Source organism: Aquila chrysaetos, chromosome 4 (genome assembly GCF_900496995.4).
Source record: "Aquila chrysaetos chrysaetos chromosome 4, bAquChr1.4, whole genome shotgun sequence".
Classification (NCBI taxonomy): domain Eukaryota; kingdom Metazoa; phylum Chordata; class Aves; order Accipitriformes; family Accipitridae; genus Aquila; species Aquila chrysaetos.
Window position 1 is genome coordinate 24839584 of NC_044007.1, and position 22267 is coordinate 24861850.

Sequence of the window (22267 nt, forward strand, 5' to 3'; positions counted from 1 at the left end):
AACATTTGTGGGCATAGAATAAAAATACTCTTTGATGACAATAAAAATGACTGCCTGGATTTATTCATGTGCAGTCTACAGTATGGCTTTATTCAGAAGCATAGGAATATGCTCGGGTTGCTTATTCTTTCAAAATCAGAGGATGTTGAATGCAAGCCAAATTGAACAGAAACAAAATTCCAGTTCTAATGGGATACAGATATCCTGACATATTAACTATTTTCCATCTTACCATCTTAGTGGCATATCTGATTATTAATTATTTTTACTAATATAACATGAAATACTCCAGCATGGTTGTAATACAAAGATAATGCTAAGATACGATTTGTGGGAGCAGAGCAAGGGGAAAGAAAGATAATTACAGAAAAAATGCTAAGAATATGTGTGTGTATATGAGGGCAAGGACAGAGAAGGGAGAAGAGTAAAATGACTGCTATTTTATTTCCCTTAAAACAAGTCAAAACTATAGCCATCGTGTGGAATCCTTTTAATTTGAATATAAAGATTTGGATCCCAGTCTGAAGAGACTCAGTTATGTACTTCGAAGTCAGGCATGAATCTTGGTGGGAAAAATCCTGGGTGGCGTTAGTGGATAGTACTACCAGAAACACACCCCATTGTGCTAAATTACTTAAGAAAAATCTATCAGTCTGAATGTAATACAGTATATTTCAAAACTACTTTCACTAGCAAAATTCTACCTATAGAAATACCAAACATTTCCAAATTAAAATGTATTTAAAATCTTTGTCTTCTGAATTGGTGGGAATTTTTATTAACCTTGTAATTATTAAAGTTGATTTAACTGAGATGGGCTCCATGAAAAATAAAATGTAACTCTTTTACCAAGAAAACTCCAGCTGGGTGGTATTTTGAAGAGTGGCAATCAGTAATGACTAACAGATCTGAACACTCATACCCTCAGATAAACTTTCAGTGATACCTTTTAGCAGTTGCATGCTTTTGCACTTGCTCTGTAAACTATAACCTCTTCCTCTTACCAGCTCTCATTTTAAACAAGGAACTTTCTCACAACACTGGCAAACATCCTCATACCCCAAAGTAATTCCATTCCACTCTTCTTATGAAAAGTGACATACTCATTGAAAAGAGCTACTCATCCATAAATCTGCTTCTAAGTCAGCAGAGGTTTTGTATTGCCAACACAAAAGTTAAAAAAACCCTCAGTGTGAGTTGTATTATCCAAAGGCAAGGCCAGGAGAGGCAAGGCAAGGACAGACAAGGCAAGGGAAGGACAGGTCAAGTCAATAGTTCTCCTCCTCCACTCAATACCCAGTTTTTCTGTAAATGACAGTTACAGTGATGCCACCTTTGCAAAATTAACAATGCAAGGAAATTTCAGTTCCAGTTAGAAGACTGCAGCTGGGATCCAACTACCAAGAGATACATAAAACAAAACTTAAAAGAATATTTCACATAATTTCCTCTAAAGCTGAAAATTCTATTAAATTATTTTCTCTGATACCTGCAGGTTTCTTTCTACTCCTTTCTCAAAGCAAATTATGCTCAGGCCTGAACTCCTACTTTGGCTTTGACGAAGTTCACACTGCTTTGACTTTGCTCATCCACCCAGGGTCTCTGTCTAAGAGTGTGTTTGTACCCTCTCAGCTTATTTCTAATTAATGCCACATTGCCTTAATATAACAAAAGCGGAGCCAGGGAGTTTTCCTGGGCATTGGAATTGACTCTTCTAGGCTGTTAAATCATTAGAACGGTTCCTGGTGTTGTTTGTCCTAGGACAATTAACGTTTTCTCAAACAGTCCTCAGGCATGATATGGGAAGTAGCATGAGCCAGGAATCCATCCTAATAAGCAACGTGGATGCAACTACTCTGCAAACCTGGGGTATTTAGTTGTACAGAAGCAGGCCATTTTACACCACTGGTCTCAGTGCCAGAGAGCAGTCTAAGATAGAAGCTAAGCTCAGAGGCCAGCTGGCCTGCATCCACAGTATTAAACTCACCTTCCTGCTAAAATAGAGTGGCTGTATGCAAGCTGCCTACTGAGAATAATCCCTGTCCCCCTGTAGCCTCTGAATGATGCACAGAGATTGCTCGGGGAGTGCTAATCACTGTGGGCCAGAGACAGTTCCAGCAATTTAAAAGCCACAATAATGGTGGAGTCCCAATTCCCAAGAATGTCGCCTGGCACTGTTTAATTTCCTTAAACATTTCCATTTTCGGATATTCAAACTGAACACATTCAAAGGGCCCAAGTTTTAGATGGTGATTTTTCAAAAGTTTTTGCAAGCCAGCTCCCTTGAAAAGATCGTTTAAAAATGAGTTATTTATTTTCTATTGTTGTCCTACATCTTTATGACTCCTTAATACTTTTTTTTAAAATCTGGGTATTACTTATTTGGTTATGTAGGTCTTTATCCTAATACATGAGAATGGATAAATATTAAAGAAAGCTATTGCTGTATGCAAAGCAAAAGGAGGTTAGCTCAATTTGGTAAATACTACAGCAAAGTTAAGACATTGAAAAAGTAATTTATAACAAGTAAATATTAGTTCCATGAAGATGTTTGCTATAGAGTAAGAAAATTTAAGCAAAAAGGAGGGATGAGATCAGTTAAGAAAAAATGAGATCATAGAAAAATTATTGCCTGAGCAGGCAACACATTAATGGCAATTTTAAGACTCAATATATTGTATTACTTAGCTCACTCCACAGTAATGTATATACAAAAAATTACATGTCCTGCTACACTGCCAGCAATAACACCAGGTTTATTTTTAGATTTTATCTTTGACTAACAGAACAAAAGTCTTCACTCAGAATAAAATAAAAGAGGAGAAAACTATTTTCCCAGCTAGCACATTTTAAAACTTCTTCCTAAATTTTTTGTCTTTCTTTGCCATTTTATTATTTCATTTTCCCTCTAGCCTTCAACCTTACTTGCCTCTCTTTTGTTTACAACTTTATAAATCTTTGCTTTCTTTATAAATCTCAGTATAACTCCTACCAAATTTGTTTCAAAATGTGTGAACTTGCTGGGTGTCAAGTATTTGTTCTTGAAGTCCAGAATTCTGGTTTTCCCTAGCTAAATATCCAGCTAGCAAGATTGGATTTGTCAGGTTCTCAGATATTTCCAAAAGATTTCTTAGTTCATCAGGAAGGTTTAATCTTCTTGCCATACAATCATACAAGTAAAGAATGCTCAAATCTGCAATTCATAAATATACCAAGAGCAAAACGCTCAGATGGGAAGACAGACATATCTATGTATTACCTACATACACCGTCTAGGAAACTGCAGTAGCTTTATTTGCAAAGATCAAGCATGAAGTACATAGCAGTTAATGTAACATGTTTCTGTTTGGAAAACACATTTTGTGGTTGTTGCCAAGATTAAATGATGAATAGCAGTAATTCCAAGCACTTCTTGGCTTTAGTTAGACATTTTGTGCAAGTTACCTTCCACTCCTTTTTTTTTCTCATTTTAATTCAAAGAAGGGCAAAGGATGCTATGGTGCATTTCAGATATAATCATACCTAGTTCCTGAATAAACATTAGAAACTGCTCATTACCCCTTTCCTGGCAGGCATATGTGCCGCACTTGGTTCTGGAGGTGACTCCAGCTCTTGCCAGCTCTGGAACTGATCCTGGCCCCAAGACCTGTCCCCATACCCCCTGGCCCCATCCTTGCTCTGAGACTTTCCCCAAACTCACAGGCCTCTGGCCTTAACCCAAAGATTCATTATGAGTTTGGCAGCTCACCCATTCCTCCTTACAAATTTCTTCATCTGGGAACAATCTCTAAATGCAACACAGCCCCCAGACATTTCTTTACTGCCTCTAACAAAATCTTTTCTGAACTTCCAAAATTTCTGGGAGAACTGTACAGCAGGAGGCTCTTGTCCACAGATTTCCATTTCCTTCTACATGCAAATGCTTCATTATCAGTCACTGCGGAAGGGTCCATTACCTTGTTCTCATTTCACCCCACCATTTCTATTCCTTCCCTGTCATCCCTTCCAAAATAACAAGGTCATTATTAATATAAAGTCTCTCTAATTCCAGAGTCCCAAAACTAACTCCTAGTATTTCTCTATTTCTTTACTGAGATTGGTGCTGTCTCTGGCATGAAGCCGAAGTATGGTGTAGGGATACTCTCAAGTTCTTAGTTCTTTTTGCATATTTCAGCTGTTCTGAGATGGAAACTGTTGGGTTTCCTGACAGGAGTCAAACCTGCTTTAATGGTCAGGACCGTGGAGCAGGTTGCTTTCCCTTGCAGGCAGGGGAACACCCAGAGAGAGGGGTAAGCGTCCTGATATCCCCATGCCAGTCCCAGCAGCATCATCTACCCGCCACTTCCTGATGTAAACAAATGTTACGTGCTCTCAGCTGAGCATAGCTCACACCCATGAGAGAGCAGGAACTCATTTTCTGAGCTATGATGGAGAAACCTTGTAGTACACACAGTTAATGCTACTTTGAATCCAGTTCCCACAGACAGCCTGGAGGCATTTACTCTTGCCTGTGACTGTCTTTTCCTGCACACATCTGTAAGACAGCAAATCACAACACACAAAAAGGGGATTGTGTGGGACAAGATGATCTTCATATCTTTCTCCTTGAAGATCTGAAACTCCTATCTTGCCTGAGCTACTTGGGGTGCTGTTGGAAATTATTAGAGAAAGAACAGATAGAGAAAGTAAATGACTGTTAGTAGCAGCGTAGAAAATTCGGTGAAAAAATGTAACCTTAATGAGTTTGTGCTGTTCTGCTTTCAGGACATTAGATTAACATTTTAAAAACTCCTATCCATACTTTTTTTTTTTTAAAGTTGCCCATGTCTTTGTTTACAGGGAAAGCTGTTAGCAACTTCAACGTTACTCATTGATCAGCTGACCTGAAACCACATATTTCTATCTACTGGTAACGGTCTAAGTATCAGACTCCTTTCCAGAATAGTTTCAGAAACAGCACCATGGGATAGTGCCATATACCATTTCCCCTTGCCCCCCCAAATATGTGGGACATCATGCCCACTGCCAAACCATTAGTTCTACCAATTCAGCAGTACTTAAATATGTAGACAGTGTCTTCTAGCTTCCAAAGCAATTTAAAGGCATATTGTCTTCATTCACAAGTGTCTGATTACCTACTCATGCCTGTAAAACGAGGCATTCCTTAAGTTATGCAAATGCTGTTTCCAGGATTTTCAAGTTAATTTTGCACATATGTGCTTTTTTAATTATTAAGCTAAAGTATCACAATGAAGCCAAAAACACCACACCTTTGAACATACAGTGTTCTTTCATTTGGCCTGATCTTCCCTCAAGACAAAATACACAGAGGAGGCTTTGAGCTCTTTGAGAATATACACATAAAAACTGTTTGTAATTTTACTTAGTGAATTATTGTCAAGGCAAACTTTTTCAAACAGAAATGGTATTTCACAGTAATTTGTGGGGGTTGTAACAAACAACTTCAGAAACACAAAGAGCATTTGGAGTTTAGTACACGACTCGTTTTTTTCTGTAGCAGCAGATATTCTTTACTCCTTGTGGAAAACTTACAGATCACTTAAAAAAAAAAAAAAAGAAAAAGGGAAAAGGGAAAAAAAGGGGGGAAGATAAAAGAATAAGAAAAAAACAAAGAGAAGAGAGAAGAGAGGAAGAAGGGAAAAGAAAAGGCTTTGTTAGAGGAAATACTTATACATTAAAGAAACACAAGAAAATTTCTTGTGCTGCTAGAAATAGAATTATAGCCTATGTAACATTAATTACTGAATTGCCCTTTAAGCAGCTTAAAAGTAAATGTCATTTTGATACATGACTTGAAAATTAATAATGAATACTAAATACAACAGTTGGCAAGCATAATGTTATGTGGTTAAAAATTGCTAACTCAGACCAAATTCTAAACTTTCTGATCTCCATAATTGGCTGCAGATGAGCATACTCAGAATAGGACACAAATCCCTGGGGTCTGTCATGGTCCCAGCTAGCCCTCATGGCTCATCAATTGGGCCTGCTTAAGGGATAACTTCTGCAGGGAACAAATGGCTGGGCAGGGATATGATCGCCGTTCAGATCTTGCCTTCTCAGACCCCAGGACCTCTGTTAGGGGCTGGGTAGGCACAAGCCAGGCTACCAAGCCTCAGAGCCACAGACAGAGTCCCCCACTGCAAACAAAACCCAGAAACCTGGAAGAGTGGGGTGGTCTGAGCAAGTGCAACCTTCCTGCTACTGTTTTAGACCCCAGCCAGGTAGATAATGGACAACAGCTATTGCAGGGAAGAGGCTGACAGCTGAGAGGTTAAGATGAAAGCTGAAGTTTCAAGGCTTGGCATAAAGTCCATGGGAGACCTCTCAGCTATTGAGACAATCACTACTGGGAAGCAAAGCATGCAATTGCTAATATTGCCTTGAGGCACAACGATTGTAAGAGGTACCTACACACCTCAGAAGGAAGAAACAGGTGATTTCACAGAGTGTAAAATGCTTTGCTCTCTCTGTTTCCATATGTAACACATTCTGTTTATATGGCAATTTTATGTTTTGATTAGAGAGAGTCTAAATTGATATGTATTTGATTACCTTGTATACTTATAAAAGTTTGGTTAGGATTTTGCTTCTATTTTAACTAAAAACGTGATAATTCAAAAGATGTAATTTGCAACCTCTTCCTACCTTTATCTACTGCCTGGAATAGTTTTGATGTCCCCAAGTACTATACCAGCATAGTATGTCAAACACATTATGTAGTTATCATGACACAATTCTGACTTCAATTCCAATGCAGACTTCAGTTACAATGAATCTACTTAACATGTTTGAGGACAAAAAAATTTGGCAGGGTTGCATTTATTTGAAAAAATAACACATACACACATATGCTGAGGCTGCGAATGAGTTTCTTACAGCAGTTATCATCCCATGTTGGTTCAGCAGTCCACATTAGCAGGATTTAGAGATCTCTGGCCAGCTCTTAGTGTATAAATGTACAATGAATTCAACCAAAACTAAACAGAAATCTTATCTGCACTCCACAGAAGCATCATAGACCAGACTCACTTTTGTCATATATTTTCCCCTCTGATTTGTGGCTAAAATTTAACCCAGAATTGTTAACCTGATAAAGTTCTTGAGCCCTAAAGTTACATCACACGTTTAAGAACTGGGTTGGATATAAGAATGTTTGGAATAATTTTAACTGACTGTAGCGAGTGATTCATAAATTTAGTGAGCACCCTGTGTACTTCTTATTACTTCCCTTCATATTATTAGTGGAATCACATATACACAACCAAGAGATAAATCATTATATATTTTGTTGTAAAATATAATTTAACACAGACAGGGACACTTGTGTTTAGCAGCAGTTTCTACTGAACAGGAGCCAAGTACATTTCCTTCTTGGCCTCCTTTCCCCTCTCTGTTTCAATTTTGTGCAGTATCAGTTAATCTCTTGTAGTTTCTTTCTTGTAATATCACGTAGTATCTAAAGGAATGCCCCTAAATTAGCTTTTCTCCTCACATAAATAGTTGTTTTCAAAAACAGGTAGGTGCATGTTTTATATGCCTAAGGAACAGAAGGAATGTTATTGCTTAGAATATTATTCTACAGCTTATTCAATTATTCCCATGCATCCACTTGAGAGCTCTCCAAAGTAATATGCCCATGTGACATGAAATACATGCCCAGTTTACAAAACAGAGTTCACCAAGGAAAAAAAAACAACACAAAAACTTGTGTTTTTTCCACAGTGTTGAAATTTTGCTTTCTTTTTTAATAAATTATTAAGATGCAGTAGGGTATAAGCCCCAAATCCCCTCCACCAAAAAACCCCACAACATCAAACACCAAAAAAAGTTACATCTTGCAAGAACTGGGCACATGTTGCTTCTCAACATGGAACCTGCTGAAAGATGCTGTGGACCTCTGACCGTGGCCTTGAAATCACAGTACAGAAACCACCACTCTGGACATCTGACACAGCTCTTCATCTGTTTAGGTGCAGAAGTCCATTTCAGTTATATCTGAAGGGAATTTGCTAATGTAACAGACATAATTTTATGTTTATAACCATGTAGCCAAGTATATTTCCATTACTGCTTTTCTATAGTATCCAAAAAGAAATTCTAAGCTGGCAAACTGTGCTTTCAGTGATCTGTGTGTAATCTAACAAAGCAGCTGTGCTCAGCAGGAACAATGATTTTGTCAGAGCTAAGCAAAAACTCTTCAGAGCTCTGATAAAGCCTTTAAAAGAGAAGATTCTAAAACAAAAGATTAATTTCCTTTAAGGAATCAGGGTAAGGCCAAAGATCCAATACTCAGGATCAAATTAACTGATGAGGGGAAAGAGAAGGCAAAATTTAGTTCATACGTCACGTAAGAGGAGAGGCAACCGCCCTCTGCTACAGGAAAGACAAATGGACCATCCTATTTCTTTCCGTTATTTCACAAGATTTTGCAGGACTATGGAAATGATCCTTTAAAACATAAATATACCTACATTAAAACAATATTTTCCAGCAATCTAATACAAATTCTGTTATTACAAGAAATACATGTATATTTTCTATCACTAAAGCAACTACACATGTTCTACAACTACTATGCTGCAAGAAAGATTTAAGAAAATGTTAACAAATTTAAATAAATTGGCACAATTGACAAGTTTTACATACTTTGAAGGTCGATTCAGTGTTTAAAGAAAGAAAAACCTGCAAAGCATTTTGGCTTTCAAGGGCCACAGGGAGAGTTTCAAAAACTTTATGTGAAATTGATCCTTGCACAAAAGATTTCAGACCTTTAATGGAAATTATTAGCTGTAGCAATAATAGTTTTAAACCACAATAAGCAATGAAAAAGATCTGCCAAATTAGAACAACACACACTGAGTTTTAGCAGAAAGACTAGGGATAAGAATCATAGGAAAGACATAGTTCATTCCTTCTGAAACCTTCATTAAAACATGTAAGCTATTAGCCCTAACAAGACAATTAAGAAATCTATGACATATTAGTGCATGGCTGCCAAAAAATTAAATCCTCCTGTAGCTGGATCCCAAAGTCCTTTTATATCTATATGGACAATCCCACAGGATTTTTCATCCATTCCATTTTGCTTATTTATGTTAGTTTCCTGAAGCAAGGACTTTTAATTCTGTACACGGACACTACTCGTATTTTACCAGTAAACAGTCATCACAGCAGTATGCTCTTGTTTTAGAAATTGGTAAAAGGAAGAAAAAAGGAATAAAATTATTTTAATGCTACTAACATTTACATAGCATAATCCTTCATTTTAGTGCTAAAAACATAGAGAGCTCCACCCAAAAAAATACCCCAAACCTGAACTTTTATTACTTTTCCAGGTATCTGTTGGTTCTTTGCAGCTATATTGCTCACTTTTGCTTGCCAACCAACTCTTTCCACAACAGCAGCAATTGTCATCACCACTACTATTTATAATATACATATTATGTAGAACAGGACAGCTTCTAATCCCTGCTAAATTGCTGTAATTCTGGAGGGATTTTATTAAGTCAATAGACTTGATGTCACTGAGACCATGGTTTGGCCCCATTCTTTCTCATGTCATTTAAGGAACACTACAGCTTTCCAGCAGAGTGGCATGCATTTTACTCATTCTGTTCTTTACAGAGAGGCACGTTTTAACCATGCCACTGTTTATATGCACTGCTGAATCTGAAGCAGGTGACCTAATTTATTGTAACAGAATGCAAGGCCCAAGAGTCTGACTCCAAACTGCCACGTACTTTTATGGGCTGGACCAGAAAATGTCCCAAGTTTCTTGCATCATTTAATGTCTTGAAAAGGTTCTTTCAGCTAGAGCTGCCAGAATTGTTTGCATCCTGCACATGCCAAAGTGAATAGGGATCCAGGATTTTCCAAATGCAGGGACCACAAATTGCCTGGCTTTTGAAAGAAAGAAATAATTTAATCTATACATTTTGATTTATATCGAGTGCTAATTCCTTTCATACATTTTCCACTAGAGGCTATAAAAGCAATTTAAAAAATCATAGGGAAAAAAAGGCAAGCTGAGAAACGTGACACCTTTTAGTTTCTCTGCGTAACACCTTGCTATTGCATTCATTTTCTAGAGACAGGGATTTTATTTCTTAAAGTAATAAGTTCACTTAGGGTATTTGCTGGGGACACTAAAATATTCAGGAGGGGCTGCTATTTAATCACATTTTAGAACTTAGGATTTCAGAAAGTTTGAGAGTCTTGTTCAGTAAGCCGTGAATGTGGGTACTTCTCTTTGCTGTTCCACACCCATGTTTTTTGGTGGACTAGACTTCCAGAGCTGTGGTTTTCAGCCTTCAGTTGCAGAACCCCAAGTGTCTCAAGACCGCATCTATTACTTTTGAGAAAGATGAATAGGAAGGGGAAATCTGTTGTCATTTGGCTTAAATTTGTTCTATAGGAATTGAAAACCAATGTTTTTAAGTTAACAAAGGACAGATTGCAAATGGTACTTCATGAAATTTTATATATTTAAAGGATTATGTTTTGTTTGGAGAAGAGTTTCACTGATAAAACTTGGTGCTCCCCTCTCCGTCACCCATTCTCCCATGTTCTGGCTTGCTTTCTTCTTTCTTCCCAATACATCTTCTGCAGTACATTTCACATTCCTCGTGTTCACCTAGGTTAGGTGACCTTTATGGGGAGGCAGGCAACTTAACATCTCCCAGTGGCTGGAGAGAGATATCTGAATAGATCTACTACTGAGGTGTATCATGAATCCCTAATGATGGGCTGTGTCCAAAGCCCCATCCATGCTGTGTTTTCATACTCTGACAATTACTTTAAAAAATGAGCAAAAGAAAATGACTCTAAGTCACAAACTGTTAGCAGATGAAAAAGTTGACTAGCAAACTGCCTGATAATGTACAGGCAATGATCAACAAGAGAGAGATGAACCTTATGTTTTAACTGTCCTCATTTTTTTTGGCAAAAGAGGAAAAACGAGCCACTCATTATAAAGAAAATTAACCTGACAAAATGAAGAGATTAGCATCAATAACGTAATGACAAGCCTCATTTCAATAGCCACTGATTTCCATTCAATCATCCTTACACACAGCACATACATATAGACAGCTAAAACTTGCTGGCATCGTAAAAGGAAGCTTTGACAGAACCTCCATGGACCAATATGTATTTTCTCTAAACAGTGAAAATAAGGTCCTTTTTCCAAGACAACAGTCCTGTAGTAAATATTTATTTCATATCACTTACATAAAGTAGATCTAGTACCCCAAAAGTAAACATCTTCTTTCAACAGCTGCTAACTGGTCAACAAACTTTCTCATATTCCTGCTGGCAAATGGCAATCTCCTTTTTATTATAAACTAACTCGGCCAAGGTTTGTCCAGCTGCTTATGCCTTTTATCATTTGTATTTGCAATGGCTTTTGGTGGTGACGTGTAGTTGTTTTTCTGGGGTTTTGGGGGGTTTTTTTTGTAACTTACCTAGTAGATATTGTGAGTTAACATCCCTTCTTCGGAGAAAATGTCCTCCAGGGAGATCTTTTGCCATGACAGAGACAGTAGAAAGCAGAGTGTGTCCGAATAGCAGAAAGAAGCATGCAATCATTTTCTTCATCTTCGAGAAATAGACGGACATTCAAGGATGTGAAACTGCAATAAAGGAGAGGAGATGAGCTCTTTGATTACACAAAAAGATACACTGTCAGCCACCCAGCTGCATTGCTTCCCTCCCAGCACATACAAACATGCAGATACACTGGCATGGAATAATACCTACACCTACAAAAAAAGATCTACATAATAAAGTAGCAGTTAGCAGACCCTGCATAGCGTTTATAAGTATTGTTAGTTGAAGTTCACAGTTAACATTTAAAATGTATCAACTTTTACAATCATTCATAATAATCATGTATTTTTAAAGCAAGAAAAGGAACTTTGTTTCAGTCAGCCTGTCAGCATAAACAGTTTGAAGAGGACAGAAATATATTTTCGGTATTCTATTCAGCACTCCGTTGCATTTTTTCAGAAGTTTAATGGTTCTTGTAGTCTGAGGGATACTTGCTTCAGAAAATCTTGGAGAATTAAAACAAGAGAAGGGAATATATTCCAGAAAGAGCAACTATACATGTGAACCAGTAACAGCTCATGCTTCCTTTTCAGAAGACTGTCTGTGGTTGCTAGCATGAAGATAACACTGCAGGATGAATCTTGTTTACTCAGGGAGACTTTTGAGGACTGGCAATGAGATTGCCATAGGTTATGGATTTTTGTCATACAGAAGAACAAATTGACAGGCAAAAGTCCAACACTAAGAGATGACTCCTGCCCAGGAGTTCGTTAACACACCATCAAAAGCCATGGCTGACTGCCCACAAACAGAAAGCTAAGACTGACATGCTAAAAGCTCATCTTCTGGCCATGTCCATTGTTGGTGGGCTTCCTCAGATGGCAATTCCTTCTACCTCCCCCCAAAACTTTACTGTTGTGCGTTGTGAAGAGAGCATCTCACAGCAGCTAGATTCAGCCTTGGAACTGGTGATATGATGAAGCTTGAAGAGCTCCTCTAGGTGCTCAGGGGATGGATAAAACTACTGACTTTCACAACAAAGAACTGTTCTACCTGAAACTGAGTGGATATTTTAGAAGCAGTGCAAATTTTAACAGTAATTCTTCGTTAAGTAACTAAGATGTTGAAAACAATTTTTATAGGGTCCTAAACCTGATAAGCAGATAGAGCCACAGATCTGTAACAGAAGGCAACTAAATGCCCCAGTTCAGAAAGAGAATTGATTTTTTTCCCACCATGAGGTACTCACTGGCAGAAAAGAAAATTCTGAGTAAATATTTTCTCTCTAATAAAAAATTTTATACATTATTCTTTAGTCTGTCCTGCACAACTGTTACACAGTGATCTATTTTTCTGTCCATCAATCTATTTTTCCGTCCATCAATCTATTTTTCCTTTTGTGTCTTCTACTCGGCATCCCCAAATGTAAACACAATGTTCTGGTGTATATGCAAGAGAGCAAAATGAACTGATTCTTTGCACTCAAAATGCCTGGCCTTGCTTAAATGTTCAGTATTATCCAGTAACAGTCAATATGTGATTTAAGGACATTCAAACTAGGAAAGAAATGTAAATAGTTGGTGCCTATAATAGTGGCCACAAAAATTTAAATTTTTGGAGCCCTAGCAGCATGGACACCTAGATGGTATTATTGGTAGAGTATTTCCAGTGCTTTAGTCAGAAACAGATGGACACTGCAAACAGCATGCACCACTGAAAATGGGACAAAATTTTGCTGGATGCAACAGTTGTTACTGCTGGAGATTACCGACGAAAGCTTCTCCCAGGTTGTCTCCTCACTTCTCAGAGCATCGTCAACAAACACAGGGCTGTCTGTGCAAGGGGGCCTCCTCTCTCTCTGGCCTGTTCCTTCAGCACACAAGGCAAATGGACCTCAAGGATACATGCCAGTTCTAGCACCAATCTTTTAGAAACATAGAAGCCAGGCTCAGAGAGCTAAGGAGTGTAGAGAAATATATTCCTTACAAGGCTGTCACAGGAACCAGGCATGAACAGCTTGTTCAAGAGGGCTATCTGGCTGTTACCTAGTTATCAGTGGCATAACTCATCCCTCCTTCCTATCCACCCTAAAGAGCTGTGAAGATTGGGCTAATCTCTAAGTAAAGCCATTTTACCCGCTCCTGATGGCACGTTAGTGGAGAACCAAGGATACTGCGGCAGAGCACCTTCACAACCCGTTGCTGAACCATCCAGTAACAGCATGATGCCAAAGGAAACTGATAAAGTGACTCAGGACAGTCCTACCAGCTCTGCAAAGTATCCCAGATTACACCCTCTTACCTTCTGGCACTTGACATATTTTATAACTTTGTAGCAATTTTTGATATTTGGTAGCAATTTCAAATTCACTAGGTTCACAACTGTCCCCAAGCAAGTTCAGAAATAAGAAAAAAAAACTGTTTGTTTGCTGTGACTTTAAGCCTTTGAATTCTGTTAGAAAAATGTTTATATAGCATGCAAATATCATATGATTAGCTGACCATATAAACCAAAATGCCTACATAATCATTCATTAGCTGTCACTGAATTCTGAAACATATTAAAGCAGTAAATTCAATTTTGCGTGATTTTACCAGTCCCTTTGAAAAGTAAGGTTGGGGGTACTAAAGAAACAGAAGCATTGAATAACAGTGCCTAGTTTTCTGGGGATCTTTTTATTAAAACTTAACATAACTTCTGTTGTTCAATAGTACTTCACCTTGATTCAGAAACCTTAGATCCTTAGATCTCAATATCTTTATCCTGATAACCAGAAAATAAGCCTACTTACAATTCCACCAAAAAAGATCCAATTCTCATTAAAAAAAAATTTAAAAAAAATCTATTTATCAACACACTCCCACCCTCACAAACAGTGTTTTAAAATACTGTTTCAAAAGAAAGAAATGTTTAACAGAGGAGAGCTTTAGTTGCCTCATGTTACAATTTTTATATATAAGATAATATAAAATAAAAATTAAAGTGAGTTTGCATCCATTTTCAATGAGAAAATAAACAAGTTCCCAAAGCCAAAGGCTGTGTATGTGATAACAGACACCACCGATCCAAGCCTGTTGCCACCCTTTCATCCACACTAAAAGCTTCTGTGCTGCTTTCCTGAGGTGATGACAGTCTGGACTTGTGTGCTTTGCTCTAGCTCCAGGTACATATTTGTGTCCAACACTGCTTGCATTTTTACATGACCACTTTGTATTGTGGTTGCATGGGTCTTCAGCATACAGACCTCCCACAGTTCTTTGTTTATTTTCTGGGTCTTCTGCAAGGTCCCCTGTCTTCACTCTAGAAGATGGCTGGTGTTTATTGCACCACATTCGGTATTTAGCACCTCATTTTCCCAGCAGGCTAAGCCAGGGTGCTGGCACAGTGCTTTGTAGCTTCATATTGCTGGCTGACCCTTGCTCTACCAGCTGAGAACACATTCTGAAAGTACCAAACTTGCAAACACATATTTTTGTGGCTACCTGGAAAATATGTTTCAAGCACTTTGATTCCAGCTGTCACAGCAGGAATATTCAGCATTATACCATCAGGAGCCAACTCCCCTGGGCAGACCCAAGACCAATTCACTGTATCACAAACATCCCAAACACCTCAAAAGCAGAAGACACCAAGAGGAAGTGTGGCAATCCATGGGGCTCAACCAGGTTGAGCACCAGATGTGCCAGCTTCCACTGCTCCATTCTTCTACCCATGGAGAGAGGAAGAAGAGGGTCCTATGCAGGGCTTTCACAGCAACCTTGGAACCATCAGTGCAGCACACTGCTCTGCTGGACATGTGAAGAAACTCCTAACAGAGAACAGGTAACTGCTGCTCACAGAGGTACAATCTGGTGAGGGTTGCTTGCAATAGCTGCAGCTGTCTTGAAGAAGGTTGGTATAAAGAAGGAGATTATCCTAGAAGATGGCAAGTAGATAGATGGGCTCTCTGGTTCTTTTCAGGCTTCCCTTGCTCCCTAACTGGCTGCTAGTCAAGAGCTAAATATTTCCATGGTGTTTTTCTTATCAATTTTATCTGTGCTTGCTTAGCCCTATACCCATGCAACAGAATAACTTTTCTGATGCACTGTTACGGATTTTCAATTTTCATGAACTACAGTGTAAGAATACTGAAAAATGAAATTGGGACTTCATCTTTAAATTTTACCCATTTCCTTTGTTGCACAGCACTCAAACAACAGAAGCCTGTTTCTACCCTTTCAAATGTCTTTCCACTGAAGTCTCCTCATAAGGGATTGATGGATGTTTTGGACAGAGACACTACTGAATATTCAGTGTCAGTGGTGATAAATCAATGACCTCCACTGCATGGTGCATGTTATTAAGATTTGTCCTCTTCACTGTGATAACTCTTAAATAATGTCAAGGGAGAAGAGATGCTCTGTGGCTCATGCTGAAGTCAGTGTCCTTCCATCTTTTAGCCCACTTCAGGGAAATTTCTTTCACACAGATTTGGGAAACCCTTCCACTGGCCTGGAAGGCCACCTTTATTTCATTCAGGTACCTTAAAAACGTACCTGTCCTTGCTGGGCAGATCATGCTGAAAAAGAAATTGGAAAACCAGGGTAGTAATATGTTTCAGCTCATGCCTCCTACTCCTCTGGGTGGTCTCCTTCCTCATCTTGCAGTACATGTTCCCTTCCAAGGCTAAATAAGAAACATGAACTCCACAAACCCCTATGTCTCCACCTTCTCCAGCTGCCACCAAAACTGGCACAATGCACAGAAGGGTAAATTCTCAGCAGTTACCTGGAACATCAACACCTTTAGTAACTCCAGATAATATCCCCTCTCTTGAACCCATATAATTTCTCATCATAGATGGGAAGGAAAGAGAAGACAAAAAAACCACTGAAGGCACCAGTTATTACCACTACAGAGGCTGCCTTCAGCTTTCTTTGTTTGATAGTTAAAAAGAGACAGCCATTTACTTTCATTAAGCTGCCAGCACATCTAACTTCAGTGGTTTTAAGTTATAAAGAATGTAAGTGCATAAAAGGGAAAACATTCCGAAGTTCTTTCAGCACTCATTATCTACCCACTTTTAAGATAACAGGAAACTGTGATCAAATCAAAAGCCTTTACTGAAGTTAAAGGAACTGCAAGCGATCTATATAAGTCAGTCAATAAAATCAGAGTCTGTGTCCCCAAGTTAGCAAGCACAGTGAGTTACTTGGAAAACCAATGAGCTCTTATTAAATGAAAGCCACAAAATATCTCATTCTCAATCCCATTACCTTAGAAATTAAAAAAATTAAGGACAGCAGGCACTGTAAAGCCCTGTTAACTATCAGGTACAACATGTTCCAAGGCACTTCACTATCCACAAGCCAGCACATGCATTACTCATTAAAATCACTGCGTGTGGCATGGGTTACAGGACATAGAGTATTAATAACTTCCTCTGTCTTTCTCGACCACTTGCTGACACAGGCATTTTCCAGTTCTGAAAAATAGCTATAGAGCCCCACAGAGTCCAATATCATATCTGTCCCTAGCTATGCAGGTGTTGTGTGGAGGCAGCTGACCACAATTAGGAGGATGATATTTTGCACATCAGCAAGAAGCACCATCTTGCCTTGATCCTTACAAAGGAGCACTCTACTGTCATCCTGTTCCACCAAATAATGCACTGGATTTTCCGTGACTCCTTGCTGCACAAGGAGTGCTTCACTAGGCTCAGCAGCACAGGGCAGGTAGAACTCCTCTAAATCATGGTTGTCAACTGCATCTCACCAATATGGTTAAATCACAAAGAAGAAACCAGGTTTCTAAATTCCTCATCTGCTCCTCAACCCTGATGGCTGGCACTATGTGCACATGAGCCTACCCACCACTGCACCGAGTCCTGCAAAGCAGCAGAGCAGTACTCCCTTATTAACACATTCTTTAGCTCCTTTTAAGAGGCTAACTTTGGCCATTCATGCTGTCAGTGTGTCAGATGAATCTGGGAAACTCATTATCTAAAAGTCAACTGGTAATTCAAGTGTATTCTGAGACAGACAACCCAAACACAAACAGCTTTCGTAGTAGCACAGCAAGCCACCACAATAACAAAACTAACTGTTGACTTGGCAACATCAGTCTTTTATCAATCTAAAATAATGAGTGTCCAGACAGTAAAAGTAACCCAAATCTGCAGTGGGTTTAGGACCAGAGGCATACTCCAGCACAAGAAGACCGGGACAAATTCTTTGCATGGGTCCATGAAGGTGTACTTCCCCACAGGAAGTTTTACAGCCACACGTTGTTGTTTTGTATCTGCAGAAAGGCACGATCCTAGCATGCGATGGCAATTTGCCTGTTCCAGACATGTCTACATAGTGATGGGGACAGGATGGCAACCACAGATTTGCAAAGTCTTCCTGCTTTGTTTCCTATGCTTTTGTACGGTACTCCTCATCCAGCACATATCCATCCCTATGTCAGCAGCTAAAAGGATATTCCAGTGCTGTCTGTACTGAGCTATCCCCCTGCCTTGTATAGCAATTGGGCTGCAGCTGAAAGAAACTCCATCAGTACCTAATTATTCTGCCTGTTGCTACAAATGGCCACAAGTGAGTTGTATCCTGGACTAATACAATCAATGTGACGGTGGACTAAATTAACTTAGATTTTGAAACAGTAAAGGGAAGACCCAAAATGCATTATAGAGCAGTTCCTAGAAGGGAGGTGAATGACATTTGATAATCAGCCAAATATTCCCACAAACCCAACACTGTACATAAGTACCCATACACAGAGTGATACAGGATACAGGAGGGCAACTGCATTCTGGAAGCCATCAGAAGAGTGCTGGGCATGAGGGAAGAACAGTTTGCCTATCCAAGCACAGAGGTCAGAGAAGCACACACTTGTCTTGATGAATATACACACCAAAATATACAGCATATCAGAAAGAGCAAAGATCAGTGCTAAATTTTATTGTGAGGTGTAAATGTCATGGTAGGACTTAGTTATCTAAAGGGCTTAGAGTATATGTACTACATGTATAATTTAATTTTCTATAATTCTAGTGAAATAAATAACGTTAAGGTGTCTATTAGTTATTTTTAAGTCACTCATCTAAATCACATATAGACTTCCTGATATCACAGTTCTACAACTAATAACTACTAAACCATAGAATTATAGAATAATCTAGGTCAGAAAGGACCTCTGTAGGTCATCAGGTCCAACCCCTGCTCAGAACTGAAGGTGACGACCTTTTCAGTAATTTCAGAAACTCACCGTGTAAAAGTTAAGGGTGATGCTGTAGAACAGTGCACCCACAGTATGGTTTACTCTGCATAGTTTCCAGTGGTCAGACAGCAAGCTTTAGCAGTGGGAATTCTTATTTTATGACAGCATCGGTCTCCACATTATTATTATTTTCTTCAGTTGCCACTTGGACAATAGACCTTTTAATTATCTTGATCTTTTGGGGAAGACTCATTTGCACTTTCTGGTTCCAAATCTGATCTAGACATCAGAGTTTCCACGAAGTTCCCAGAAGACTAACATGGGAAAACTGAGAAACTTTGCTTTTACCATGAAGAGTAGGTATTTATATAAAAGCATATATTATATGACATGTAATACATATGTGGGCTGCTTAGTTTTGTCTCTGTGAAGTACAGTCTCAAACCATAACAGACTGTTAATTGCAAACAGAAAGGCTTTTTTTTAAAAAAAAAAAAAAAAAGATACAGTAGTTCTGAAACTTATTTGCAAACCCACACTGACCCGAGTACCAGCACCAGTGTAAAACAATAATTTGGGGATTCAAACCACTCCATTCCAAATACTCCTTGGTCAAAATGAAAACATGATCTAACAATGTGTACACTGTATGAAAGGAGCTTGTTAATGATGTCCAGATTATAATTAAATAGCAGTACTTAGTGTTTTACCCTCCCATGGAAGTAGTTTATAAGTCATGGGAGAGTATTCAGATCTGATTGGCCTTTCCCTAGTTTGCTTGCACTGACTAAAACATCTTTTACTATTACAGCTGGGTCCCAGGGTCCCAGCTCATAAGCACTAGAGTGTGTTATAGTTTGTTCATGAGAAATCCCAGTGAAGTCAATGGAAAGACTCACGTAAAATAATTAGGTGTGAATATTGAGTGCAAGTTTGAGGATCTTAGCTGCAGCCTTGTGTAACCAAGTGCTACATTTTCTTAAGACATAAAATAAATCAAATTTAATTTGATGAATATAGTTACAATCATAGTGATATACAGTACATGAGGAAAAGTTTAAAAAATCCGGTGCTTAAGCTGACACATCTACATGAAAAGTGTATAATTCAAAAATTATTTTGTAGATTTTGTAGGATTTTATGGAAAAGCCACATGTGTATTTTAGTAAGCTCTTGATTTAAGGAGAATTTATGATGGGATTCAGTATAATAATTTCTTCTGAAGTAGTCAGCTGCCTGACAGTAGCACAGCTATAACATGTAACACAGCATGTCACCTTTTCAGATCTCAGTCAGGATCATTGACCCCTCGAATGACGGCCCCAAAAGAAAACCCAAGCATTTAGGAAGTATTACATAAATCAGTAGGTTGCATTCTTCCCTCTCAGTCAACACTAACCCACGGTTAAGCAGTGGCAGCGGCCAGCCTGACACGGAAAGAACTGTCTTCTGAAACAGGAATATGTGGTCATTAAAGATGCCACAACTCCTATAAGATTAAAGAGTACCATCCAGGTTGGGTTTCCAGGGTAAGTATATCACATGCAGCAAACCGTCCCTCACTCCTTCTATCTCCAGCAAATGCACTGCTCTCAGGAAGCCCGGGCAGCTCCCACGCTGCATGTCAGAGGTGACTGCTCCAGTGCAGAGCTACCTGCAGGGTAAAGCTTGGCTCCGATTCTGCACTGATGTTAAAATATAGTGGGTTTTTTCCCTACAGCACACACACTGTTAAATGAGTTACTGAAGCATGCACGGGGGAGAGGGTATATGGGGAGTTTGCTCAGACCCATGCAGTCCAAGCGAAAGGGAAACATTTCTCCTGCGGACGAAGCAGGAGCAGCACACCACTCCAGCAGCACCCAGCAAGCGACCATCTAACCCAGCCCCGGACCCCGCCGCGGCCCCTTGCCTCGGCCTCCCGCCCCCCGCCAGGCCCCTGCCTCCCGCGCTGCAGCCCCCGCCGGCCGCGGGGGCCCTCTCCGGCCGCCCCCTCACCCGGAGGGGCCCCCAGGGCACCGCCGCCGAGGGGTAGGACCGTCCCTCCGCCGAGCCGGGGCCCCGGGGCGGGGGTGACCGCAGGCTGCGCCGTACCCCGGAGGTGTCAGCGATGCCGAGCCCCGCCGGGCGGCGCGGGAGGCAGCGGGGCTGCCGGTGCCCCCGGGCGGGGCGCCGCGGACCCGCCTGGCGGGCGGGAGAGGCGAGGCGGGGCGGGGCAGGGCAGCGCGGGCGGCAGAGCCGGGCTTACCTGAGGGGCTGGCGGGGCCGCTCCGCTCGGCGGCGGGCAGCGGCGGCGGCCGGGAGCGAGCGCGGGAGCGCCTCCTCCCCCCTCGGCGCGGCCCCGGACGGCGCTCCCCCTCCCGCCCCCCCCGGGAGAGCCGCGGGCTGAGGGGAGCTGCCGCCTCCCGCCAGCCCGGTCCCCGAGCGGCCGTAGCCCGGCTCAGCCGTAGTGAGGGGAGGCAAAAGGGGGTCCCGCTGGGGACACACCAGCCTCCCTGCCCAGACCTCCGGTGCCGGCTCTTACCCGCGCGGCGCCGGGAGGCAGCCGCGGGTGGCCGGGCCCCTCTTTCCTCAGCCGCCTCCGCCGCCAGGGACGCGGTCCCCCTCCTTCCCGCCTGCCCCGCGTGAGGGACGCGGGCTCTCCTCCGGCTCCCTCCCGCCTGCCGTGCGGGAAGAAACGGGATCGACGGCCCTGACGGGACACGGACGTCGGCCCCACGCCTTCCCGCCTGTCCCCCGAGGGACGCGGGACCCGGTCCCTCCCGTCAGGGACGCGGGCTGCCCGTCCCGGCTCCCGGCTGCAGTGCCCCGTCTGGGCCCCGCCGCCCTGCGCCCGCCGCGCACCTCGGCCCCGCCACCGGCTCCTCCCTGTCAGACCTGGCCCTGCGCTGTGAGGGGGCGGCGAGGGCAGCTCCTGTAGCCCCGAGGAGGAGTGCCTGCCCCGGCCGAGTGGGCTTTCCCCGCAGGAAAGGGCCGTGGGGTCTCCGCTAGAGGACAGCGCTGCGGCTCAGCGCCAGGCCGGCGGCATCCCTCCCCGGCCAGCGCCGTGCTCCCCGGGCCGGGCCCGCGCTCCCTTCCAGGGAAGCGGACCAAGGGAAACGTCGGGGAATGGAAATCCCATTCCCCGCGCGGAGGACCTCCGGGCCAAGGCAAACAGTCCCTGGTGAATCATGCGGGTGTCTGCCACCGCGGCGAGCCTGTGGGAGCCTCCGTCGGGGAAAACGCTGAGGGAGGCATGAAATAAATGAGCCAGGTAGAAGGGTCCGTCGTTCCTCAGCTGTCATGGCAGTGGCGCAGTCAATAGTCCGGGTGGAAAAAGCTGAGTGTGGGGTTTATATCAACACTTACGGTTTTATTATGTATGAAGAAGGAAAAACAAAATTCCTGCTTTGTTACAAAGCAATTGCGATTCCTGTTTCCTGGAAGAAAAAAAACCAACAGCGAAAGCCATTCCAAACAGCAGAGGTGAGCTGGGCTCACTGTCACTTCCAAAAGG

The 22267-nt window shown here is 41.4% G+C and overlaps 1 protein-coding gene across 12 annotated transcripts in view; it reads right to left on the reverse strand.

The window, feature by feature from the left end:
* MATN2 (matrilin 2) overlaps nucleotides 1-21919 on the reverse strand; it is a 77389-nt gene extending 55470 nt beyond the window's left edge. For 4 of the 12 annotated variants that reach the window (XM_030011328.2, XM_030011330.2, XM_030011327.2 and 1 more), the window contains exons 1-2: nucleotides 21296-21545; nucleotides 11487-11654 (exon numbers count right to left, since the gene is read on the reverse strand). In XM_030011328.2, the coding sequence (XP_029867188.1) occupies nucleotides 11487-11640 (154 nt within the window). In that variant the 5' untranslated portion in view covers nucleotides 11641-11654; nucleotides 21296-21545. Of the gene's footprint in view, nucleotides 1-11486; nucleotides 11655-18819; nucleotides 19141-20769; nucleotides 20893-21019; nucleotides 21071-21295; nucleotides 21547-21615 lie in introns of those variants that run through there. The other 8 variants (XM_030011331.1, XM_030011329.1, XM_030011326.1 and 5 more) reach the window with 7 other exon arrangements.
* Nucleotides 21920-22267: the final 348 nt, after the last annotated feature.